We start from the raw sequence: 22,655 nt of genomic DNA, 5'->3' as shown, positions 1-22,655 counted from the left end.
TCAAGAGTATCAGCAATTTTCTAGTATGTTTCAATATGTCTCTGACATAAGGCAATGGCATCTGAGATGGCATTCCTACAAAATATGAACCCATAAAAACACAACCAACCTTAATATTATTAGTTATTAAGATTTTTGACCCTTTGATAAACATATCATAACCTTAGTGATGTAACTCTGATCACTTAACTTATTATTGCACTTAGGTGATGATATATAACCTTTCCAGCAGTATACTGGTGGAGGAAGTCATCATGTGCCCTGTGCCATTCTGTGATTCATTTTAAGAAAAGGAGATAGACCTCCTAATAGAATCTGCAATCTTTTTATGTATGCTAGCTACCTCACAAATTGAAAATATGAATCAACAAAATGATGAAGTAAGAAAATCATTTTAATTCTGTGACCTTAATCATATGACTTATTTTGAAAGACACCATAAGTTGTATAATGTATCAATTAATATAACATAATATTTAATCTACCAATTAACTGTTTAATTGATAGACCACCTGACCAATTATTTCCATACTTAAGAAGAACTTGAAAAAAAAACGCTTTGCCATCATTAAATTAAGTAAACACTATTCATTGATTCTTTCATAATAGTGATTTAAGCAATTAAGTAATTTCAAATGTCTTTACTAAGACCTCAAGTTTTTTACTTTTTTAATCAACAGCTAAATAATTCCATTTTGTGAAGAATGCCCTATGATGAATTAGTTATATTTTACATGTAAAAGAAAAAACCCATCATTTTAACAAGCATCTTCTTTTTACAATAATTAAGAATCTTCTGAACAATCAATAAGACTCCTCATCAATTAAAGATTTTGTCAATTATTCAAACAAAATTTGTTGGGTTTTTTTCTTCTGATAATGAAGGGAAGTTGAAATTTCTTCAGAGATGTGACATATTAATCCCCATGATTTAATTTCAATGATTTATACAGAAGAAAATATCACGAATATACTGAAAATATCAACAAAAACGATGGCTTTCGTGTCGAGGGTTAGCCATGATCTATAATCAGGATTAAAATTATATTAAGATGCTGTTATGCAGCAATATATTACAATATAATGATGTCATATTCAATATGATGCCTAATGATAATGAGCAAATATGGTTAGATGAACTCTAAAATAGAAACATGTGCCTGATATATCAACTTCAAGCTGGATAGAAATCATGTCCATTGTCCCCCTACATCTTGCAATTTCAAGTTAGATCAACCCTTGTCCATTTTCCCCCTTAATCTTTCATTTTCAAATTAGATAAACCCTTAAATAGAAATCACATCCATTTCCCCTCTAAATCTTGCAATTTTAAGTTAGATGAACCTTTAGGAAGCAATGATGCTTCAGATTTTGTACCATAAAAAAGATATTCAATTAATGTCCATCAAATATTGATAGCAATCAAATCATTATAACAACATTTCTACACTGTCAGGTCAATATTTCTTGAGTCTGCACACTTAAGCTTAACAGATTCCTAGCATGAAAGATATTTGTAAAAACAGAAAAAGATTTCAATGTACAATATATATAGTAGTTTCTTTGCAGCAAGGCATTATACATCTTAATCATTTTTTAAAAACTGGCACAATTAAAGTCAACAAGAGCTGTCTGTAATATAGCATGTTCAAACATTCTCAGTGCTTGACAATAAGAAAAGGGGCATAAATCTGTACAAAGACAACTCAGAGTTATGGAACCTGTGCGAATCATGTTAGATAATCACAGAGAATAAGTGTGTGAAGTTTCAACCTATTTGCTTCAGTAGTTTTGGAGATACTAACTTGCACACAAAAACTTAACAAAAGTGTGACAACAACCCCAAAGTGGGTACAAAAGTTCTCTCTCTATTCTCCGAAACAGTCAAGCTAAATAGCAAGGTTAACGGGTTCAAGTAGCAGCATGGCCGAGTGGTTAATGTGTCGGACTAGTAATCTTATGATCACTAGCCGCATGGGTTCAAACCCTGTCAGGGGCCAGTCCTTGTTTCCTTGAGCAAGAAACTTTACACTCATTGCTCAGTACTGGTTGGTTCCTGGAACGGATTCGAAAGTGTGTCTATAAGCTTATAACTTCTTACACAATTGAACTAAAATAAATTCTGTATAAACCAACTTGGTTAATACCATAAAAAGGAATAGAATAAATCAGAATTACTATATACTATAATATACCTGTAACCAGCAAGCAGCAGCATGTATTGGTAACCAACCATCTTCATCCCTCACCTCCATAGATACCCTCTGATTGATCAGAAACTCTACAACATCTAGGTAACCATTAGCTGCAGCCACATGGAGCTGAAATTTATATAAAAACAAATCATTTGTGCTTCAGAACAAAACAATTTAGGCCATATTTTTAGGGCTTTCATTATTAAACAATTGGCGATCCAAACCATGGGTTAAATTGCTGTTAAAATCGGTTGTATTTTCAGCCTTTATCACCCTTAACCCTTCGCAAAATCGGATGTTTTCTTTTTCCATTTCTCAGTAAAGATAGATAGCAATAAATAAACCCCCAAAAGCAATGTTAACTGTCAAAAGCAATGTTAACTGTCAAAAGCAATGTAAAGTAATTTTCCAAGCCTTCAATTCGTATGTTGTGAGACAAAACATGAAGTCTTAACAAAATAGTTAACAACAGTAAGGCCTAAAGTCTTAAACAGTAATGGAAGCAAACTAGAAATCATTCTGCAATTTTACCCCTTAACGGGCTTCTAATATCTATATATCTTCAGATCAGCAACTATATAATAACAGACTTTGATTCAGACTGTTTTGTTTGTTATATAATTCAAGCCAAACTAAAGTTTTTATTTTTACAAAAAGGAAGAAGCTGAATAAAATTTGTGAATTAAAAAAAAAGAATATCATTTCCTGTGAAATTGTGCAATTTTAAAAAGAGAGAGAGAAGTTTTAGTTATTGAAACCAAAAATTAAAACTGTTCTCCTACAAAAAATTGCAACAACTTCCCAAGAAACACTGACAAAGTTTCTGTTTTCAGAGAGTTAAGCAATAAAATCATGCTTTAAAAGCTCTGAACATCAAAATCATCGGTCACAGATGTAAACAGGGCTAAATATTGTCTGCAAGGTGCATGGAGATTCAATCCAATCCACAATTCAGACATGACGATTCACGAATGGAACCACGATTTACAAATGGAACCGCGCTTAAGTAATAAATTGAAGAAGGAAGTACAGAATTTATTGTTCTGTAGGGTTCAACTAATCTTAATTCTTTGATAAACTGTAATGCATTCATTATGGTGGCTGATTTGGTACATTGTGGGTTGCTTTGTCGCTATATCGTTATCGCCTTTTCGTCTTGTCGCTAGCGACAACATGACAAAGCGCCAAACGGGGCATTGTCGCCCTGTCATCATGTCTCTAGCAAAGCACGCCAAACAGCATGTTATCTTGTGGTGCGTTGTAGCAATGTCGCTCTGCCACTTGGCTAAGCCAATCTTTCAATTTGAACCAAGCAACAATGTGACATCGTAACAACATGCCACACAACAACGCGCCGTTTGGCATACATTGTTAGTGACGGGACGACAAGAGGAAAGTCAGACAACAGGCCATTTGGCACTTTGTCCTGTTGTCGCTAGCACAATGCACAAGAGCATTCCAATCAGCCACCATAACTTATAGCCAAAGCAACACAATTAAATGAACTTATAAAATGTCACAGTTTAACTTTGTCATTTTTTATTTCAGTTTATAATATTAATAACTTAGAACATCTATTAGATTCTATAGATTTTTTAATTTAATGTAGGCAGTAAATTAGACAACATTACTGTCAATAAATTGTACAATGTAATGAACGAATTCACTAGGTTATGTCTTTGCTAACACAAACATTATAATATTTGCAAAAGTTACAAAAAAAAATTTGAGGGGAGGGCCAATCGCTAATGTTGTAAGAACTTGGGCCCAACCCTTTTGCTATGTTATGACTAGTTTAAACAGATCATTAATAATTTGATCGAAAACCGAAACTGCATGGTTGTGCAGACTCATGCCTATAATGGCTGTGTATTTGTGGCCTTGACCTGCAATAATTGCTACAACACATTCAAAAAGCTGTCATTAAATTACCTTCTATTTATACAAAGCAATCTCTTCTTAGAATCAGATTTAATTGTTTTCAATCCAAACATTAAAAACTTTGAGGAAATCATTTTCAGGTCATATAAAGGTCTCTCATAAGTTTGCATTTGTCAACAAATTGCAGGATCATGTATTTTGTCACATACAGCTATTGAAAACATTTACAATTGAAAACTTTTATGCCTATGAGAAACACAATAAGATAAAAACATCTTTTCAATGACATGTCAACATTTTTGCTTTAGCATTAATTAGGAAGCTTTCTTCCAATAAAGATAGCTTCTAAAAGAATTTTATAGAACTTAAGTGTAATTATTTATCAATTATCAAAACAGTTTCTTTTCCTCTACATGAAACAATTTTTTGAGGAAATAACACAAAACACTCATTTGTTATCATCAAAAAAGCATTTGTGATAATTGTTCGAACTTTTAGGTACGGAATTATTTCTTGACATGAATTGAAAGTGATTTGAACTTAATTTCTCTTATTTAAGCACAGAAAATCACGAATAGTTAGCAAAGAGCACAGAATAATTACCAAGGAGCACATTAAAAAAAGATGCTCAAATTGCATGACTTTAATAATTATGTCTTTTTTTCTCCAGAGAAAATCAGGTTTTTATCAATGAAAATAACATTTTATATTTACAACAGAAACTGCTGAATAATAAAATATGTATTAAGATGTTCTATGGAAATTCACACAAGCTGTATTTTACTATCCATGTTCATGAAATTGTTAAAACAACAAGCCTCTGGAGAGCTTTATAAAATTTCATTTGGTCAATTTTAGTAAAATCCTATCTTATATGACAATGAGTGTAAGATTTTTTTTTCATCACTTAGAACAAGGAACTGTTTTGCTTACCCTGTTGAATGCTATTTATATCATGAAATGTATAGGTGAAAATGATGAAATAAATGTCTAAAAGCATGATTACAATGCATGATGTTACACAGTATTACTGTAATTCAACAATTTGTATCCTATCACGTTTCCAGACTTACACCTAGAACCTCCAATTTGTGACATGGAATTTTAACAATCATTCAAATTACATTGCAGCCAAATGTCAATTTAAGTTTGACAATTTTCTTCCATTTAAATGTTAAATGAGCAGAATTCTAGACAGAGGATTGACAGCTTTGCATGTCATGAAAGCTATGTTGCTTAACTTTTGCGATCAGAACCATACTGATGTAGCTTACAAAGATTTAAGGACACAAGATAAACCATTGCTGCAATGAGCACTTGAAATATTCATCTTGTTAGAGATCTATTCCGGTAAATTAAAGTATAAATTTGTGCAGGTTAGGAAACACTCCTATTCTTCAACAACTTGTCTTTGGAAACAGACAAATGCCCCTAAAGTTACAAGAAAAAAAAACATTAACAAACTCTTCTTAAATTCTCAGTGATGCCCAATTATTTAAAAAAAAGCACACAAAAAAACCATCCATGAATGAAGACAAAGATCAAATTTCTATTATTTTCTTTGACATCCAAGTATAACCTTCACTTTCTAGCTGCTGTTGACCTGGTTTTTTTCATGTGACATTTCAAAATCCTTGAATGACAATTTTAGTCGTGGACACCACACAACCCTCTACTTACAATTAATTTTGAAAAGCAAAACTTGTGACCTTGACCTTGAAGCTGGAGACAAGACATTTCATTATCATGTCCCACACACAATTATGCCAAGTTATTTTAAAATCCATTATGGACTGACAAAATTTTTGACTCAAGAGGACCATTAATGTTCTTTTAAAGTATGTGACCTTGACCTTTGACCTTAAAACCTGAGTCTTGCATGCCACATATAATATCAATGTCTACACATTTAACCTGAATTATTTCAAAATCCATCCATTAATAAATAAGAAAGTTATGGTCAAGGCAAAAAGCTGACTGATGGACGGACAATTGAAAAAATATATGCCCCATATTATGCTGCTGAAAACCACCCACATTTTGTCCAACTAGAACAAACAAGAGGGCCATGATGGCCCTGAGGTCGCTTACCTGTATATAAGCCCTGGAGCTGGGCCAGTTTAAACCCCTGGGCTTTTATTTAAACAGACTCGGAAGAGTCACCCATTAGAAGATGTTTCACAATGTTAAGTTTTTACTACACACATATAATGAAAAACAACGATCTCCCCCCCCCCCCCATCGGCAGGGCCAATTTTAACCCAAGGGCTTTTATTTGAACAAACTTGGTACACACCCATAAGAAGATGTTTCATGCTAAACATCTAAGCTCTAACTCATTGGGTTTTTTAAAAGAAGATTTTTAAGTTTTTGCTATACACATATAAGGAAAATCAATGACCCCCGGGGCGGGGCCAATTATGACCCCAGAGCTTTTATTTGAACAAACTTTGTAGACACTCACTAGAAGATGTTTCATGCTTAATATCTAAACTCTAGCTATTTGGGTTTTTTCAAAGAAGATTTTTTAAGTTTCTGCTATACACATATAAGGAAAATCAATGACCCCTGGGGCGGGGCCAATTTTGACCCAAGGGCTTTTATTTAAACAAACTTGGTAGACACCCATTAGAACATGTTTCATACTAAATATCTTAGCTCTAGCTCTTTGAGTTCTTTAAAAGAAGATTTTTTAAGTTTTTACTATATGCATATAGGGAAAATCAATGACCCCCTGGGGTGGGGTCAATTTTGACCCCAGGGCTTTTATTTGAACAAACTTGGTAGACACCCATTAGAACATGTTTTATGCTAAATATTTTAGCTCTAGCTCTTTGAGTTCTTTAAAAGAAGATTTTTTAAGTTTTTACTATATGCATATAGGGAAAATCAATGACCCCCTGGGGCGGGGCCAATTTTGACCCCAGGGCTTTTATTTGAACAAACTTTGTAGACACTCACTAGAAGATGTTTCATGTCAAATATCTAAGCTCTAGCTCTTAGGGTTTTTTAAAAGAAGATATTTAAAGTTTTTTCTTTCGGTTGCCATGGCAACCAGAGTTCTGCATGAAATTAAATTCTTTTAACAACTTTGTTAAGGCTTCACACAAGGAACGTCCCTGTGAAGTTTCATTATGATCTGCCTTATGGTTTCAAAGGAGATGTTGTTTTAAAAGTGTGAACAGACGACGTAAGACGGACGAAGAGTGATCCTAATAGCTCACCCTGAGCATATGCTCAGGCTTGTGTCCAAAAGAGCTATCAATTTACAAATGCTTAATTAAATGCTTACGTAATTAATCAATTAGTAAAGAAGGTATGTCCTTTATATACTGTATCACATGTGAGTGTTAGGGTACATACCGGAGTTGCCCAGTTTTTATCTCTATATTCCAGGTTACCCTTGTCTGCAGCTAGTTTTTTCAGGTCAGCCAACATTAGTCTCTCTGTTTCCAAACGTTTGTCATCTATTTCTTCCTGAGTTACACCTGTAATGATATAAACATAAAATACAATTAAAAGTCTCCAATGTTGTAGACAGTGTCTAAACTTTTAAACAAAATCTATGTAATTACTTCAAGGTGTGATACATATTCTGTTATAAGTCTTGAGAAATATTCTCATTTTTCAAACTTGTCCACAATGCTCAACTTGTTAAGCTTCCTCACATGAAAGAATCCAAAGTCCCTAGTGGGTTTGAAACCCACAGCAGTCAAGGGCATGTGGTTCATAGACAATGATTTAACCACTGACCCATGTACAACCCTTTAAGTCCTTGATTGAATTGAACCCACAGAAGGGCAAGCTGTTCAAAAACAGTAATTTAACCACTTGGCCATGGACCCCCTTTAGTCTTTATACAATTGATAGCTCAATTTTGAGTATTTTGATAATGAAATCCCCTAAAATTTTAAATAAACTATTCCAAAATATCAAAGCAGGACAAAGGTTTAAAATATTAAAAGATTGAAATAATAAAGTACCAACCCTCCACAACTTTCCATATTGTACAATATATAAGTGGAGCTATAACAAATTGCATATGACACAAGTTTTATGGGGGAATGTGCACATAAATCATTCTGGGATTCTAGAGAATATTACATGATGTTATCTGTATGAAAGAAGTCAGTTTTCTTATTCTGATTCATGAGACGCTTACTGCCTTTTTAATAACCTTTGCATTTTTTCTTGATTGGTTAATTGAATATCTGAATTATGTTCTAGCAATATCATGTCTGTTTTTGATTGGCTTTACAAGAATAAATTGGAAAAAAAAGTCAAGATCAAGATTTTCACTGGCAAAACTGTTAAAATATGAACATAATTATATGTTTCATTTTATAATGAAAAAGATGCCAGTAAAAATGCATCAAACTCGTATTTTTTATACAGTAACTTCAGGAGAAAGTATAAAATTTGTACCTGAAGTCTCTCATCTATATATAACAGACAATGTAAAATCAGAGTTATCAAATCAGAGTTATAATCTATATTTTTAATCATGCCTAACACTTTGTTGTTAATTTATTGTATAATTTCATGTCCTCATACAATTATAGAAACTCTATTCCATAATGGTTTCCCTAGACCAATTAAGAACAAATTACTTAATAAACTACTATGTAGACACTTGAGTAAAATATTACAAAACATTCTTATTAAAGATTTCAACATAATGATGTTAAAGGGACTTTACTCAGGTTATTTTTTTTTTATATGACAGAACTGGAAACAAGAGCTGTCACAGGAGACAGCGAAGCTCAACTAATAAAATACTGGACGTAGTAAGGAGGACAAAACTATGAAAGAAAAATCCATTATGTATAATTATGTATTAAGTTATAGAAAAAAAAAAACATTTGTTAACATTAATTCCAAGATCAAGGGGAATAATTCTAGAAATAGTCATGCTAGAGTTATGGACCTTGTCACACAACATTTGTGTAATGATAAGAAATATATATTTGAAGTTTGAAGTAGATACCTTAAAAAGTAAAGAAGTTATTATATTTCTTAAAGAAAATCCGAAGTTCAAAGACAGATAAATCTGTAAATATTGCTTCAAGAGTTATGAACATTGTCACATAAAATGTAATTGATGATAAGGAATAAGTAATTGAAGTTTGAGGTAGATACCTTTAAAAATAAAAAAGTTATAATAAAATATATCATTTTTCTAGTAAAAAAATCTAAGTTTATGGAAAGATAATTCTTGCAATATTGGTGCTAGAGTTATGAACCTTGTCACATAAGATGTGGATGATGATAACGTAAATATATTTGAAGTATGAAGTTGATCCCTTTAGAAATAAATAAGTAACAGTAAAAAATAATATTTTTTATGGAAAATTCTAAGTTCAAAGGGAGATAAATCTAAAAATATTGGTGCTAGAGTTATGAACCTTGTCACATAAGATGGGGATGATGATAACGTAAATATATTTGAAGTATGAGGTTGATCCCTTAAGAAATAAAGAAGAAACAGTAAGAAATAGTATTTTTTGAGGAAAATTCTAAGTTCAAGGGGCGATAAATCTGAAAATATTGGTGCTAGAGTTATGAACCTTGTCACATAAGATGGGGATGATGATAAGGTACATATATTTGAAGTATGAGGTTGATCCCTTAAGAAATAAAGAAGTAACAGTAAAAAATAGTATTTTTTAAGGAAAATTCTAAGTTCAAGGGGAGATAAATCTGAAATATTGGTGCTAGAGTTATGAACCTTGTCACATAAGATGTGGTTGATGATAAGGAACATATATTTGAAGTTTGAAGTTGATACCTTAAGAAATGACAAAGTTATAGTGAAAAATATTTTACTGCACCAAAACTTTAATCTAAAATCTGGACGCGGACGCAGACGCCGGGGCGAGTAGGACAGCTCTCCATATACTTCGTATAGTCGAGCTAAAAATGATAAATGTTCCATTTGATGTAGGTATAGACCAGTAACTTGTATGCAAATTTTCATATCATCCAGTCAGAATAATTATTTTAATCTGAAAAATGTCACAAAAATTGAAAATGAAGAGTTGTTGCTTTTTACTCAAATCTAACTTAAAATAGCACACAAATACGATTTTCAATTTATTATTTTAGTATATTTCTCAATTTTCTTTTATATATTTTTTCTGTTTTAAATGCCCCAGCTGATCTATGTAAGAAATTCAAGTTTTTATGGGCTTTTTTTTTTTTTTTCATTTTTTTTTTTGGACCTCAGTGGAGTTCCTTTAAGAAGCTAGGTTATTTTAGTGCAAACTTTATTTCTAATATCCTCTATTCACTAAGCTGATATATATACAAAATATATTTCTGATCACAGGTGCTATATACATTTTTTTCTTACAAATCGTATCTCACAAGTTTGACATTTACAATTGATATAATATTTAAGTTGTATCTATATTTGGAACAGTTTTCTTTTTTTTTTCCCTATTAACAATTATTTATGATCTCAACACAAGGATGTTCGTTGTTACATTGAGTACCTTTTTTTCAAGAAAAAGAAAAAGCAATACATAGTCTTATCTCTTCTTAAATCCCAATGTGTTATTAGATATGAGCCGTGTCATGACAAAATCAACATAGTGCGTTTGCGACCAGAGCCTGCGCATCCGCGCAGTCAGATCAGGATCCATGCTGTTCGCTATCAGTTTCTCTACTTGTTATAGAGTTTTTAAGCGAACAGCATGGATCCTGATCAGATTGCGCGGATGGGCAGGCTGGTCTGGATCCATGCTGGTCGCAAACCCATTATGTTGGTTTTGTCATGACGCGGCTCATATATTGTTTGAACAATATTAAAATGGTAAATACCATAGGTGAAGGTAAAAACTATGTTCAAGTTGTTTTGAATTTTTTTTGTCAAATGATTTCAGTTAACATTGTCATTTCTTTCATCAGAAATTAATCAAATGAATTTATATGAATTCATCGATCATTATGGAGTTGAACAGTATTTGGTACAACATAACTTATTTACTGTATATATATATATATATATATATATATTTTTTTTTTCTACTTTTCATTTTACACAAGTTTCAGTGCTTTAAACAGGGAATATATACCCTGTGCCTTGTTTTTGACTAAATTTTTGTGAACAAATTATCAATAATATTGATTTACTTATATTTAAATCTGTATTATTGATAACTGATTGATGAAACATCGATATCATGTCTATCATTGACAGCTCTAGACTATATGGATGCGGCTTAAGTCATTATTTATAGTGGTATATTGACAATAAATATGAAATAATAATAATTTACCTCCATTTTATTTCATTTTAGACGAAACATTTGAATTTTGGAAGCATCAATTGTTAATAATGGACATGTAAAACTGATCAAGATCATTAAGTAGGGCATAATATTGTAAGCTTAGTCAAAAACTGTTCAAATAATAACTTTTATTGATAAATTAATTCCACAATTTCTTTATTCAACTCTGAAGATCACTAAATTTGTTAGATTAAAAATATAAGTTTCCAGGAAAATATTACAAAATGCACTTGTCACTAGTTTTCGCGACTGTCAGGATTTAAAGCCACAGCTACTTATATAGACTCTGAAATAGCCAGGACTGTCACAATTGACCAATCATAACATTCCATTTGGCCTGGCAGTCTGGCAGGAAAGACAGGAATTTCTTATTGACAGGAATAATTTAGAAAATGTAAATTAACAAAGTTAACTAATAACAAAATATGCAATAAACACTTGAATTACATGCTTAACTTGATGCACTTAATATCTGGACCAAAAACAATCATGGTTATAGCTTAAAAAACTGAACAATTGATACAAAAAGATTCCAAGTGTCAGGAATTTGAATTTTCCCTCCTGACAAACTTAGAGGTCATACTGGTCATCAAGATTATTATGAAATACAGCAATTCCAGCTAACTATTTGGAAAGTAACTTATGTCTTAGGTAATTAAGGATAACATTCTATCTTCTTACATGTAAAATGATAAGTATGTGTATATGTTTATGAAAATAAATGCATTTAAAGTTTTGAATCAAGGTAGACAACTCTTGTCGGCCATTTTGATGCCAGGATAAACAAAGTAAGTAAATAAATCATTTCTTGAAGTATAAACCTCCTTAGTGTGCCTTATATAGTCCTAGAGCCTCAGAATGTCCTTTATCATGGTATTAATTCCTTCATTTACCAGAAAATTATCTAAACAAATAAAATCAGCAAATATCAATGAGGAATCCTGACAGGTAAACTTCAGGAATCATGGCAGGTAATTTTTAAGCATTGACTGAACAGTACTACCTCACTTGTCAATAAATTATGCTAGTTTGATGTTCAAATTGTCATAAAACATATTTTGTTTTAAGTTGGTATATTCATTACAAGGTCCTGAAAGTAAATTATTTGATAAACATCCACAGTCCCTTACACTATTATAGCTGGTCTCAAATTTAAGTCTGTCTAAATCTCAGTACTGTCTTAGAAAGTAGTTTGTTCATTTATTTCCACACCAACACAGGACAACTTATGCAAGAAATCTAATAAAGTAGATTTTTGCTAAAAAAATCAAATACATCACAATAATTTCTTTTTCAATTATAGGATTTTAACTTAGTTATAGTATTTTCTTTAAATAAATTCTGCCATCTTTCCAAAATATATAACAGAAGATAAGATAAATAAACTCAGTCATTTAAAACAACAGTACAAAGTTTACGAAATATCAAAATTGACATGGGGGCTTTTAGATTTTATTGCTTACACTAGTACTATATTGCTTTTAGTGACATGTTCTAATGGTTTTGTTTGAAAGCTTGACACCACATGCCTCAATGAAACTATCTATCCTAGGGCTGTATGCTATATAATAGCATGGAAATGTAAATCTACAAATTACAAATTAAAAATTCAAGGTTGTTATTTTTAGGTAGGGCTGATAAAGTTTAATATACAGGCAGGAAGAGTGTATACTAGGCTTAATGAGGGTCCATGGGAACTTTCAGGCACTGACAGTATGAGAGTACAGACTCCAAACAGGCAGGAAGATACATCCTTTATCTTATATATAGGAGAGTTTACAACCTGATACATTCGTTGGTAAAGTGTTACTTTTCATACAGGGATACAGAGGGAAGCAAGTTCAATTCCCCAGTGCACCAACTAAACTTATTTAACAAGTCTTTTTGAACCAAGTCCAGTGAAATGATGCTTAACATGATTGTAAAAGAACCAGTAAGAGTTGTTTTGCAAGGTTGTTATCACAGTCTTCTGTAAATTTTCATTTCTTGTTTTCTTGCTGACTTTAATATAATGATACAAATGTTATAAAGTTAAGCAGAATAATGCACAGGATTATATTTCAGAAAATACTACATTTCTTAGCAAAAATGTGACATTGGTACACCAAGAGACAAGTTGTGTTTGTAGAAGTAATGGCACTAAAATGGTGTATGCAAAAATGGTGCAAGAGACAACATGCATATCTATCATTTCTCATAAATCACCCATTATTATACAGCTATGAAAATCCAATCCAATATGAAAACCAAACATTGTTTGGCCAGACATCAGATCATTTCAGTTGTCATAAATAATTTTCTGTACAATATTTCTCAGAAGAAAATGTACACCCAAACTGTAATAGACGTTATCCGAAATCCCGCAAATGTCGATTTTTCCCCAACTACTCCTGGGGTGCAATCAAACTTTTACTGTAATAGGTGCATAAATGTTCACAACAGGGTGATCAACGTGATACATAAATAACACATAGATTTGTTAGTATTAAACAGTAAAAATATCATCCCACGAAAAGATGCTGTAACCTGAGGCAATTTAGCCTCGCATTTAAGAGACCTACTACATAAAATGCCCCAAGCAATAGAACGAGTTAAAATTAAAACCCTTTCACTCAAATTGAGATCAGTCTTTTTTATACTATGTGATAAAAAGATTGATTTTCATCATCCTACATTGAAAGTAATTTTATGCCCCAAAAACAAAAAATGATATTCTCTAAGACTTTTATTAAAGGCTCATTATTTCCCAAAAATGCTTTTATTTTTTCCTTTCAAAACAAATAATTTCACATTCAGTGCTACTTTCTTCAGGTGATAAGCATCAAACATGCTCTAAAACCATTATTTAAATGTTATAAATCTCATGTTTGCTCTTCTTTCTAAAGAAAGAAATACTTATTTGTTTCTGAGACATAATGTGCCTCTTTAAGACAAGAAAAACAAGTCAAGTTGCACACACACAAAAACATGAGTGCTCCTCATGATCTTGATGAATTAACTTATTTGGCTTCAACAATCAATATTTGCCTCACTAGGTCATCACCTGTTCTATAAGCTTATGCTATTTTCCAAGAAAATTTTCTTTTATTCCAATCAACTGAAAGGAGAGAAATTTACTTGGTGGGTTCTGTGACCAAAAACAATTAATTTCAAACCTCTGGCACATTGCGAAAATTAAATATCTGAAAAGAAACATGACTCCCTAGGTTTCTGTAAATGGTATGAGCAGATATAGAGACAGTACATGGAAATACTGTCTGTTATTTAAAGACAAATAGAATGCATACAAAGAGGGATGGGGCTTTAGTCATGTAAGTTATTTATAATGATTTTTTTTCTAATTGATCAAAACAGCAGTTAATTATTTTGGCTATTTTGGTCAGTTCATACCAGGAAATTAACTTCATGATTATAGTTCAAATTTTGATCTGTTTTTATAATAGATATTCTAATATCATTGTATGCAATTTAATTTTTGCAAATCTTTACTATCTAATTCTTTATCCATGTAAAATGCTCAGTTCTTAAAGGGACTTGACTAAGGTTTTTGGACATGAGGGGACTGGAAATAATTTGCCAGGATTAATTTCTCATTTGATATAGGTCTATACAAATAACTTGTGCGCAAAATTTCATATCATTTGCTCACTGCATTTTTCAAAAAAACAATTATTCTTATTGTGAAAGAAAAGCATTGCAACACTTTTCACTCTAATAAAGATAAGAAAAGCACAAAAGTATGATTTTTAACTTAGTTCTGATTTCATTTCTTATTTATCTTCTGTATATATTTCTGTTTTAGGAGCCCCAGATGTTCTATGTAAGAAATTCAAATTTAATGTTTTTAGGCTTTTGGCCCTCAGAGGAGTTCCTTTAAATTGATCAGTCTCTTAATTTCTTTTTCACATCCTTACATTTAATATTCTGAGAGGTAATTAAGTTGAAGACCTTTATGTCCTTTGAAGTAAAAAATTCATTTAAATGGTTAAGGAAGTTCATTTAAATGGTTTGAAGTTAAACAATCACATAGGGGCATGGGTAAAAAACTGCTGATACAGGTTCCTGGAAAATTCAAAATGAAAAAAAACACACACATAAAATGACAGGAACTGTTATTTTTAAGATGAAGTTTAAGTACAAACAAATCCTCTATAGAGTTGCCACACTGCATGTTCAATATATCAGTTTAATTGCAGGAAGAAATTAAAGCAGATGACAAAACATGTGTAGTTACACATGATTTATTCAAACCCTGATATTTAAACAAAAAAACTTATAGCAACAGCTTTGGAAAAAAAGCTTAAACCTTGGTATTTTGAAAATGGCTTTAAATTTGATTTTAATGTAAGAATTTTGAAAATCTAAGTTCCTGAAACTGTTTGATTGTATGTTTTTACTGCTCACCAAACAATTCAGGTCATATGGCACCAAAACAGGAAAGATGATTGGGGCTAACCTCAGGTGTTTCAAACTTAAAGCAATACCAGGGGGTCAAAACCACCTCACCTGCAGGTGCTAAAAGACTCCAGTAATTTAAACCTATTAAGTCACCTCTTAGGATCAGGCAGGATTAAATGGTGGCTGCAATTCTGATGCTTCAACCCGTAAAGGCAACTCCTCAGCCACAAGGGGCTCCTCAAACTGTACATCTATTCTCTATCACTCAAATGAATGACTCAATACCATGTAAAAAAGAACTAGTTCACTGTATGGTATTTTTAAAACGCTTAAAAAGTGATTTCAAAATTATCATTTTTAAAATAAAAGTACCACAAACTATGCATCTCTTTTTCATGCAAATATGACAGTCAATCAATTCCATGTAAAAAGGACCAGTTAACTGTATGAAATCTCTTCTCATTAAAGTCATATTAATCTTATACAATTTCACATATTTCCCTTTTTTAGGCCCTGGAACAACATCAAATTTCAATTCATTCACATGTAACACTGGGTAATGAAATATTTTCCCAATTACCATTTCTTTTCTATTAAGGAGAATGTCCGATCCCTGAAGGGCAAAGTGGTGAATGTAAGTGTTATATTTCCTGAAATGTCTCGGAAACCCTAGCCCTCCCTGGAATTATCCCATGTTAGAAAATATAATATATCTGTGAGGAAGACAAACAATACATCCATCATGGCTGATGATAGCCAGTAAGACTTTGGTGTCATCTGGGAGAAATAAGGCAGACTTACAAGTTATGATGGATTTTCACATTTTTTTATATCAAAGTAAACAAACTGTCTGTTATATGTAAACTATGAAAAGGAAAGATCAAACAGGGAGAGTTATGTTCACTGAGAAAACACAGCAAATACCCTTCCATCAACAGTTACTGCATTATCATAATGATTACTATCAAATATTTTAAAGTATATAAATATCATCCAGAGCAAAAAACTGTGTCCTGAGGTTGAAGTTGAGGCTCACATTATTTTCAATAAGGGATGATTTTTACTGTTACTTACAAACCTATGTGTTATTTCATTTTATTACCCCAAACAAATCACAGGCACGAGTATCGGACTTGGGAAGAAAAAATATGACCAGATTGATAAAAAAACCTGTGTTCATCTTAAAAGTGTCAAAAAACAAAAAAAAATGTAAATAATGACCCCCTTTAAAAATATACTATAAGTTAAGAGAAGGCCGGAAACTCCAGATTCGAGCCTACGAGCAAGGGATTCATTTCCCGGGCCGTTGTGAAAACAATTGGCCAGACAATTAAAAAAAACTTTTATCACTATTTCACGTTTATATTAAGCTTCAAAATGAGACCAACCCCAAGTCTCTAGCCCTTCCCGTTCATGAAATATCTATCAGGAAACGAGCGAATTCGTGCTAAAAATCCTTGGTAGACAGAATTGCGGCACAACAATTCGGTAAGTAAACATAGACTAATACATGTATGTCAGCTGACTACAGGTCAAAATTACTTGAATTTACTAAATAATATTACTAAATACATTAAGTTGGACCACTCACAACTGTCAGTAGCATCTGATACACACAATATTCGAGTTTCAAACATTCACACGGTCTTTCAATCGCTTTCTACGCCATTAGGCATCCTTGTGTGAAACGTTGCGGTTTTCGTTGCTATTGGCCAATCAGAAGACTCGTTACAAAATATCGAACAGCTGATTGACAATGGCGTAGAAAGTAATCTAAAGACCGTGGAAAGGTTTGAAATTCGAATTTTGCGTGTATCAGATGCTACTGACGGTTGTGAGTGGTCCAACTTAATGTATTTAGTAATATTATTTAGTAAATTCAAATAATTTTGACCCGTACCGTACCCGGCTGGCAAACATGTATTAGTCTATGTTTACGTATCAAATTGTTGTGCGGCAATTTGTCTACTTAGGAATTTTAGCATGAATGCTCTTGTTTCCTGATAGATACATGTATTTCATGAATGGGAAGGCTAGAGACTTGGGGTCAGTCTCATTTGGAAGCTTAAATTTTTTATAAACATGAAATAGTGATAAAACTTTTTTTAATTGTTTGGACAATTGTTTTCACAACAGCGCGGGAAATGAATCCCTTGCTTGTAGGCTCGAATCTGGAGTTTCCGGCCTTCTCTTAACTTATAGTATTTTTTTAAAGGGGGTCATTATTTACATTTTTTTTTTGTTTTTTAACACTTTTAAGATGAACACAGGTTTTTTTTATCAATCTGGTCATATTTTTTCTTCCCAGGTCCGATACTCGTGCCTGTGAAACAAATACTTCATTGGGACACTGATTCTATTGGTTTTTCATTTTTACTGTGAAAAAGAACTGTTACATATGTAAACAGTAATCACTTGGTACACCCAATGGCCTATATGAGAAATTAACAAACAAAATGGGAAATTAACAACACAAAAATAGTTGAGGATTTAATAATAAAGAATGCTACTCCTTTAAAAAAAAAATTGCTTCCATTGATAGTTAAGTATGGTACCGTACTTAATGATGGTTAAAGAAAATTACCTCTTTTTGCCATTTCTGTTTCGATAAAATCTAGGCACACTTCATCTTCACATATATCATACGGCATGTTACCGTCTGCATTCACAGCCAGCAATTCAGCACCTCTAAAAGATAAAAAAATTCATATTTATAAAGACTTTGATCCATTCCATTTCATACAGAGTGTATGTATTAATTTAATATTAACCCCTTTTACCACTCTAAATATCTTAAATATAACTTGTCCATCGTTCAATCTGGACGTAACCATTCATCACTTTTAGGGGAAATTTTCAAAATATGTACTGACTGAATAGCAAATAGTTCAGACCATGATCAAATGGCACAGAAGTGCAGGCTGATCTTGGTGTGCACTGGTCAAATAGGTAAAATCAGTTGCCACCGGCATGTCTGAAATATTTTATATAATATAAAAAGAGTTAAGGATGTTGGTACTGAATGCCATAATACTCATTATGAGGATTACAATATGCCAAAAAAAACTTAGTAATAAAGGGTGGTGAATTAACATATAGAAAAGTATCCCATATATAAGGGCATAAACCACTCTCAGTGGTGAACCAGGGTTTTTGTGCCTTAAAACGTTACAAAGTCAATATTACTATTAAAGAGTAATTAACAAGAGCTGTAACACGGAACAGCGAAGCTCGACTCATAAAATGCTGGACACAGTAAGGAAGACAAATTACTAAGAAAGAAAAATCAATTATCTATAATTATGTATTAAGTTATAGTAAAAATTAACATTGTTAACATAAATTGATCAAGGGGAATAATTCTAAAAATAGTCATGCTAGAGTTATGAACCTTGTCACACAACATGTGTGTAATGATAAGAAATATATATTTTAAGTTTGAAGTAGATACCTTAAAAAGTAAAGAAGTTATAATATTTCTTAAAGAAAATCCTAAGTTCAAAGAGAGATAAATCTGTAAATATTGCTTCAAGAGTTATGAACATTGTCACATAAAATGTAATTGATGATAAGGAATATCTCTTTGAAGTTTGAGGTAGATACCTTTAAAACTAAAAAAGTTATAGTAAAAAATAATATTTTTCTAGTAAAAAAATCTAACCTTGTCACATAACATGTGGTTAATGATAAGGTACATAAAATTATATTTGAAGTATGAAGTTGATCCCTTAATTTTAAGAAATAAGTAAGTAACAGTCAAAAATAATATATTTTAAGGAAAATTCTAAGTTCAAGGGGAGATATATAGTCTGAAAATATTTGTGCTACAGTTATGAACCTTGCCACATAACATGTGGATGATAAGGTACATATATTTGAAGTATGAAATTGATCCCTTAAGAAATAAAGAAGTAACAGTAAAAAAATAGTATTTTTTAAGGAAAATTCTAAGTTCAAGGGGAGATAAATCTGAAAATATTGGTGCTAGAGTTATGAACCTTGTCACACATAAGATGTGGTTGATGATAAGAAACATATATTTGAAGTTGATAATTTAAGAAATGACAAAGTTAGAGTGAAAAATATTTTACTGCACCAAAACTTTAATCTGAAATCTGGACGCAGAGGCCAACGCCGGGGCGAGTAGGACTGCTCTCCATATACTAAGTATAGTCGAGCTAAAAATGATAGCTGCATGTCTAAGATGCCAGTTTTATAGAAACATGAGTTGAAGATACCAGTTTTATAGTCACGTGATCTTTCACATCAATGCAATTTCTCCAAACTCAATTATTATGTCTGTCTTCTTTGTTGGTTAAGATGTACTGAATGTTGTAATCTTTATAATAGCTTGTAATATGTCTATTGTAATGTTTTATTGAAGGACTTGATGAAAATAAGATATGGCATTATATGTATTATCTCTAATGCTTTGATGTATGGTCTTAATAAGCTACCTTCGTTAAATAAAGAGCTTATTATTATTATTATTATTATTATTACTATGAATATTATAATTGCTATTATTATTGTTTTATTAATGGAATCTTTCAAACAAAAATGCCAAAAATTCAAATGTAATAACAAATTTATTATGAAATCTAATATGAATTTTAAAGGATTTTTTTTTTAAGATTAAATTTTATAAAAAAAAGTTATCTACTTCAGAAGAAAAATGTTTCTTATTTCCATTAGATTGTAAATAAAACTGCCAATGACTAAAACTGACATCTAAACTTCAAAATCTGTGGCACAGTCTAACAGAAAGTTTTTAAACTGCCAAGGAGATCAGAAAACTTCTCCCCAAAGAGAAACTGGTAAAGAAATAACAATACACTCAGTTTTGTATTTTGTCATTTTTGACATCTTGACATAATATTTACTTCTATCAAACAAACAGGAATATGCAATCTGTTTAATATAAAAGTAACCAAAGTGGAGAGATGCTTGACAGATTAATATATATATATATATTTTTCCTCTAAAATATCATATGACTCGAGACTTGATATTCTCAGAACCTAGCTGCAAAATAACTTTATTACCAAATTTGTCATTTGACTGATTTCACAGAATATGAAATTTAACAAGCCTGAATAGCTTTTTCGCTGCAAAAATGAAAAGAAAATAGCTTGAAGGTTGTCTATAAGGAAAATATATGAACTTGCTTCAGCATTGTCTAGTCTATATTTCTATCTATAGTAATTTTCCCGGAATAATAATATCATTTGTATTCATTAGACACCTTCAAAATATTTCTCGTTTTTCACCTAAGACTGAGAACAAAATTACATCAATCACTATTCTGTTCTTTATTTAATGTCACCAAAGAAAGAATCTATTCCAATTATAGCCTGAACTTGTTTATCTCATTGGTAAGACTGTGGGTTTTCTACAATTTATTTTCTTTTGTTTCATTAATATAAATTTGGGTTGAAAGGGACTTGTTCGTACAGATTGGAGATATAAAGACTTTTTTTCCTCACAAGGAGGTTACTATAGAGAAATGAAAAAAACTAATTTCAATTATTTGATATTGAAGTGATAAAATACTATAAAATTAATACAAAAATGTAATGTACTGATTAAAAAAAGGGAGAAATTGAGCTTTCAAAAGATTTATTTTAATGGATTTGTTATTTTAAACCTTTACGCTGTTGCATTAACACACATTTGCATTTGATATGTGTATTTGAGTTTAATTATATCCGCTACCAACTGTCCATATGGGTGAGTCCTCCAGAAGAAGATAAATCATTTTTAGTCAGGACAAAGTCCCAAATAGTATATTTACAAACCCGTAATTTCCAATCATACAGGGTAACGCCCACTGCAGTGACGTTTCATCACCACTATATACACTATATTGTACACCCATTATTTTCAAGGAAATTTAATTCATAGTGATCATCCGACCAAGACCATTTTTATTTACTCAACTGAAAAATAGTGCTCAGTATTTCTGAAAACTTGGATTTATTGCAAATAGAGGAGGAGATTAGAAATCTATTAGATTTTCCAGGATAGAATAGTACAAGATTCAGAAATATTTCCCAATGTCAGAAGCTTCTACTGGTTCCTTTTTTGTGCCAAGTGTTTAAGCACTCATACACGGGACCTTGGTTTAAAGTCTCATCCGAAAGACTACTTTAGTAATTTTAGTTGGCCAGCCCGGGAATAAATAGTTTTTTTGTGTTTTTTTTAACAAATTGGGCTATGAGTCACACTACAAAGTGCATCTGGGTACATCTGGATTTTTTTTCCTTCGTAATTTTCTGTTTTACATGGCCCCTGTTAATCTATGTAAGATATTTGAATTTTATATTTTGAGGCTTTTGAACCTCAGTTGAGTTCCTTTAATTATAACATAAAATCTTATGAATGAGATCAACAAACTGAAACAAATTCCATTGCACAATTTGCATATCACTCTTTCTTAAAACCTCAGATGTAACAAAATGAAAATATTAAGCTTTTACTTGGGCTTATTTTCTACAGCAAAATACTAAAACTATTTTACAATCATTTAATTGTTACAGACTATAAACCTATCAGGTTTGATTCAATTTGTTTGCGAAGCATTACATAACAAAAACATAATTATTATTTAAAACACGAACTTAGAAAACTCCCTTATGAATCCTTTAAAATTCTTTAATGGAGATACGTTCCAAGTGCAATACGAAAACAAAGTAATTGAGGAAAAAACACAGACTTGTAAGATTGTTTCCCTGACGACACTATCAAATGTGCAACATCTATGTAAAACATGCATGACAAGGCATAAAGCAGGGATAGTTATATAACACATTGTCCTCCTTCCTGATAAATTCTTTAAAATTACACAGTGTACCACCAAATTTCAAATTGGTTTGTTTTAAGGAAAGGG

The 22,655-nt window shown here is 31.7% G+C and overlaps 1 protein-coding gene across 4 annotated transcripts in view; it reads right to left on the bottom strand.

The window, feature by feature from the left end:
- The window catches only part of LOC132733772 (protein phosphatase 1 regulatory subunit 16A-like), a 68,409-nt gene that overhangs the window by 30,599 nt on the left and 15,155 nt on the right, over positions 1-22,655 (bottom strand). For all 4 annotated transcript variants that reach the window (XM_060720451.1, XM_060720452.1, XM_060720453.1 and 1 more), the window contains exons 5-7: positions 18,351-18,454; positions 7,440-7,564; positions 2,196-2,321 (exon numbers count right to left, since the gene is read on the bottom strand). In XM_060720451.1, coding sequence (XP_060576434.1) covers positions 2,196-2,321; positions 7,440-7,564; positions 18,351-18,454 — 355 coding nt within the window. The remainder of the gene's footprint in view (positions 1-2,195; positions 2,322-7,439; positions 7,565-18,350; positions 18,455-22,655) is intronic.

This window comes from Ruditapes philippinarum, unplaced genomic scaffold (assembly GCF_026571515.1).
Source record: "Ruditapes philippinarum isolate M1 unplaced genomic scaffold, ASM2657151v2 ctg487_1_1_1_1, whole genome shotgun sequence".
In the NCBI taxonomy this organism is placed as follows: domain Eukaryota; kingdom Metazoa; phylum Mollusca; class Bivalvia; order Venerida; family Veneridae; genus Ruditapes; species Ruditapes philippinarum.
Note: the sequence above shows the minus strand (reverse complement) of the source record. Positions and strands in the feature narration are given on the sequence as shown.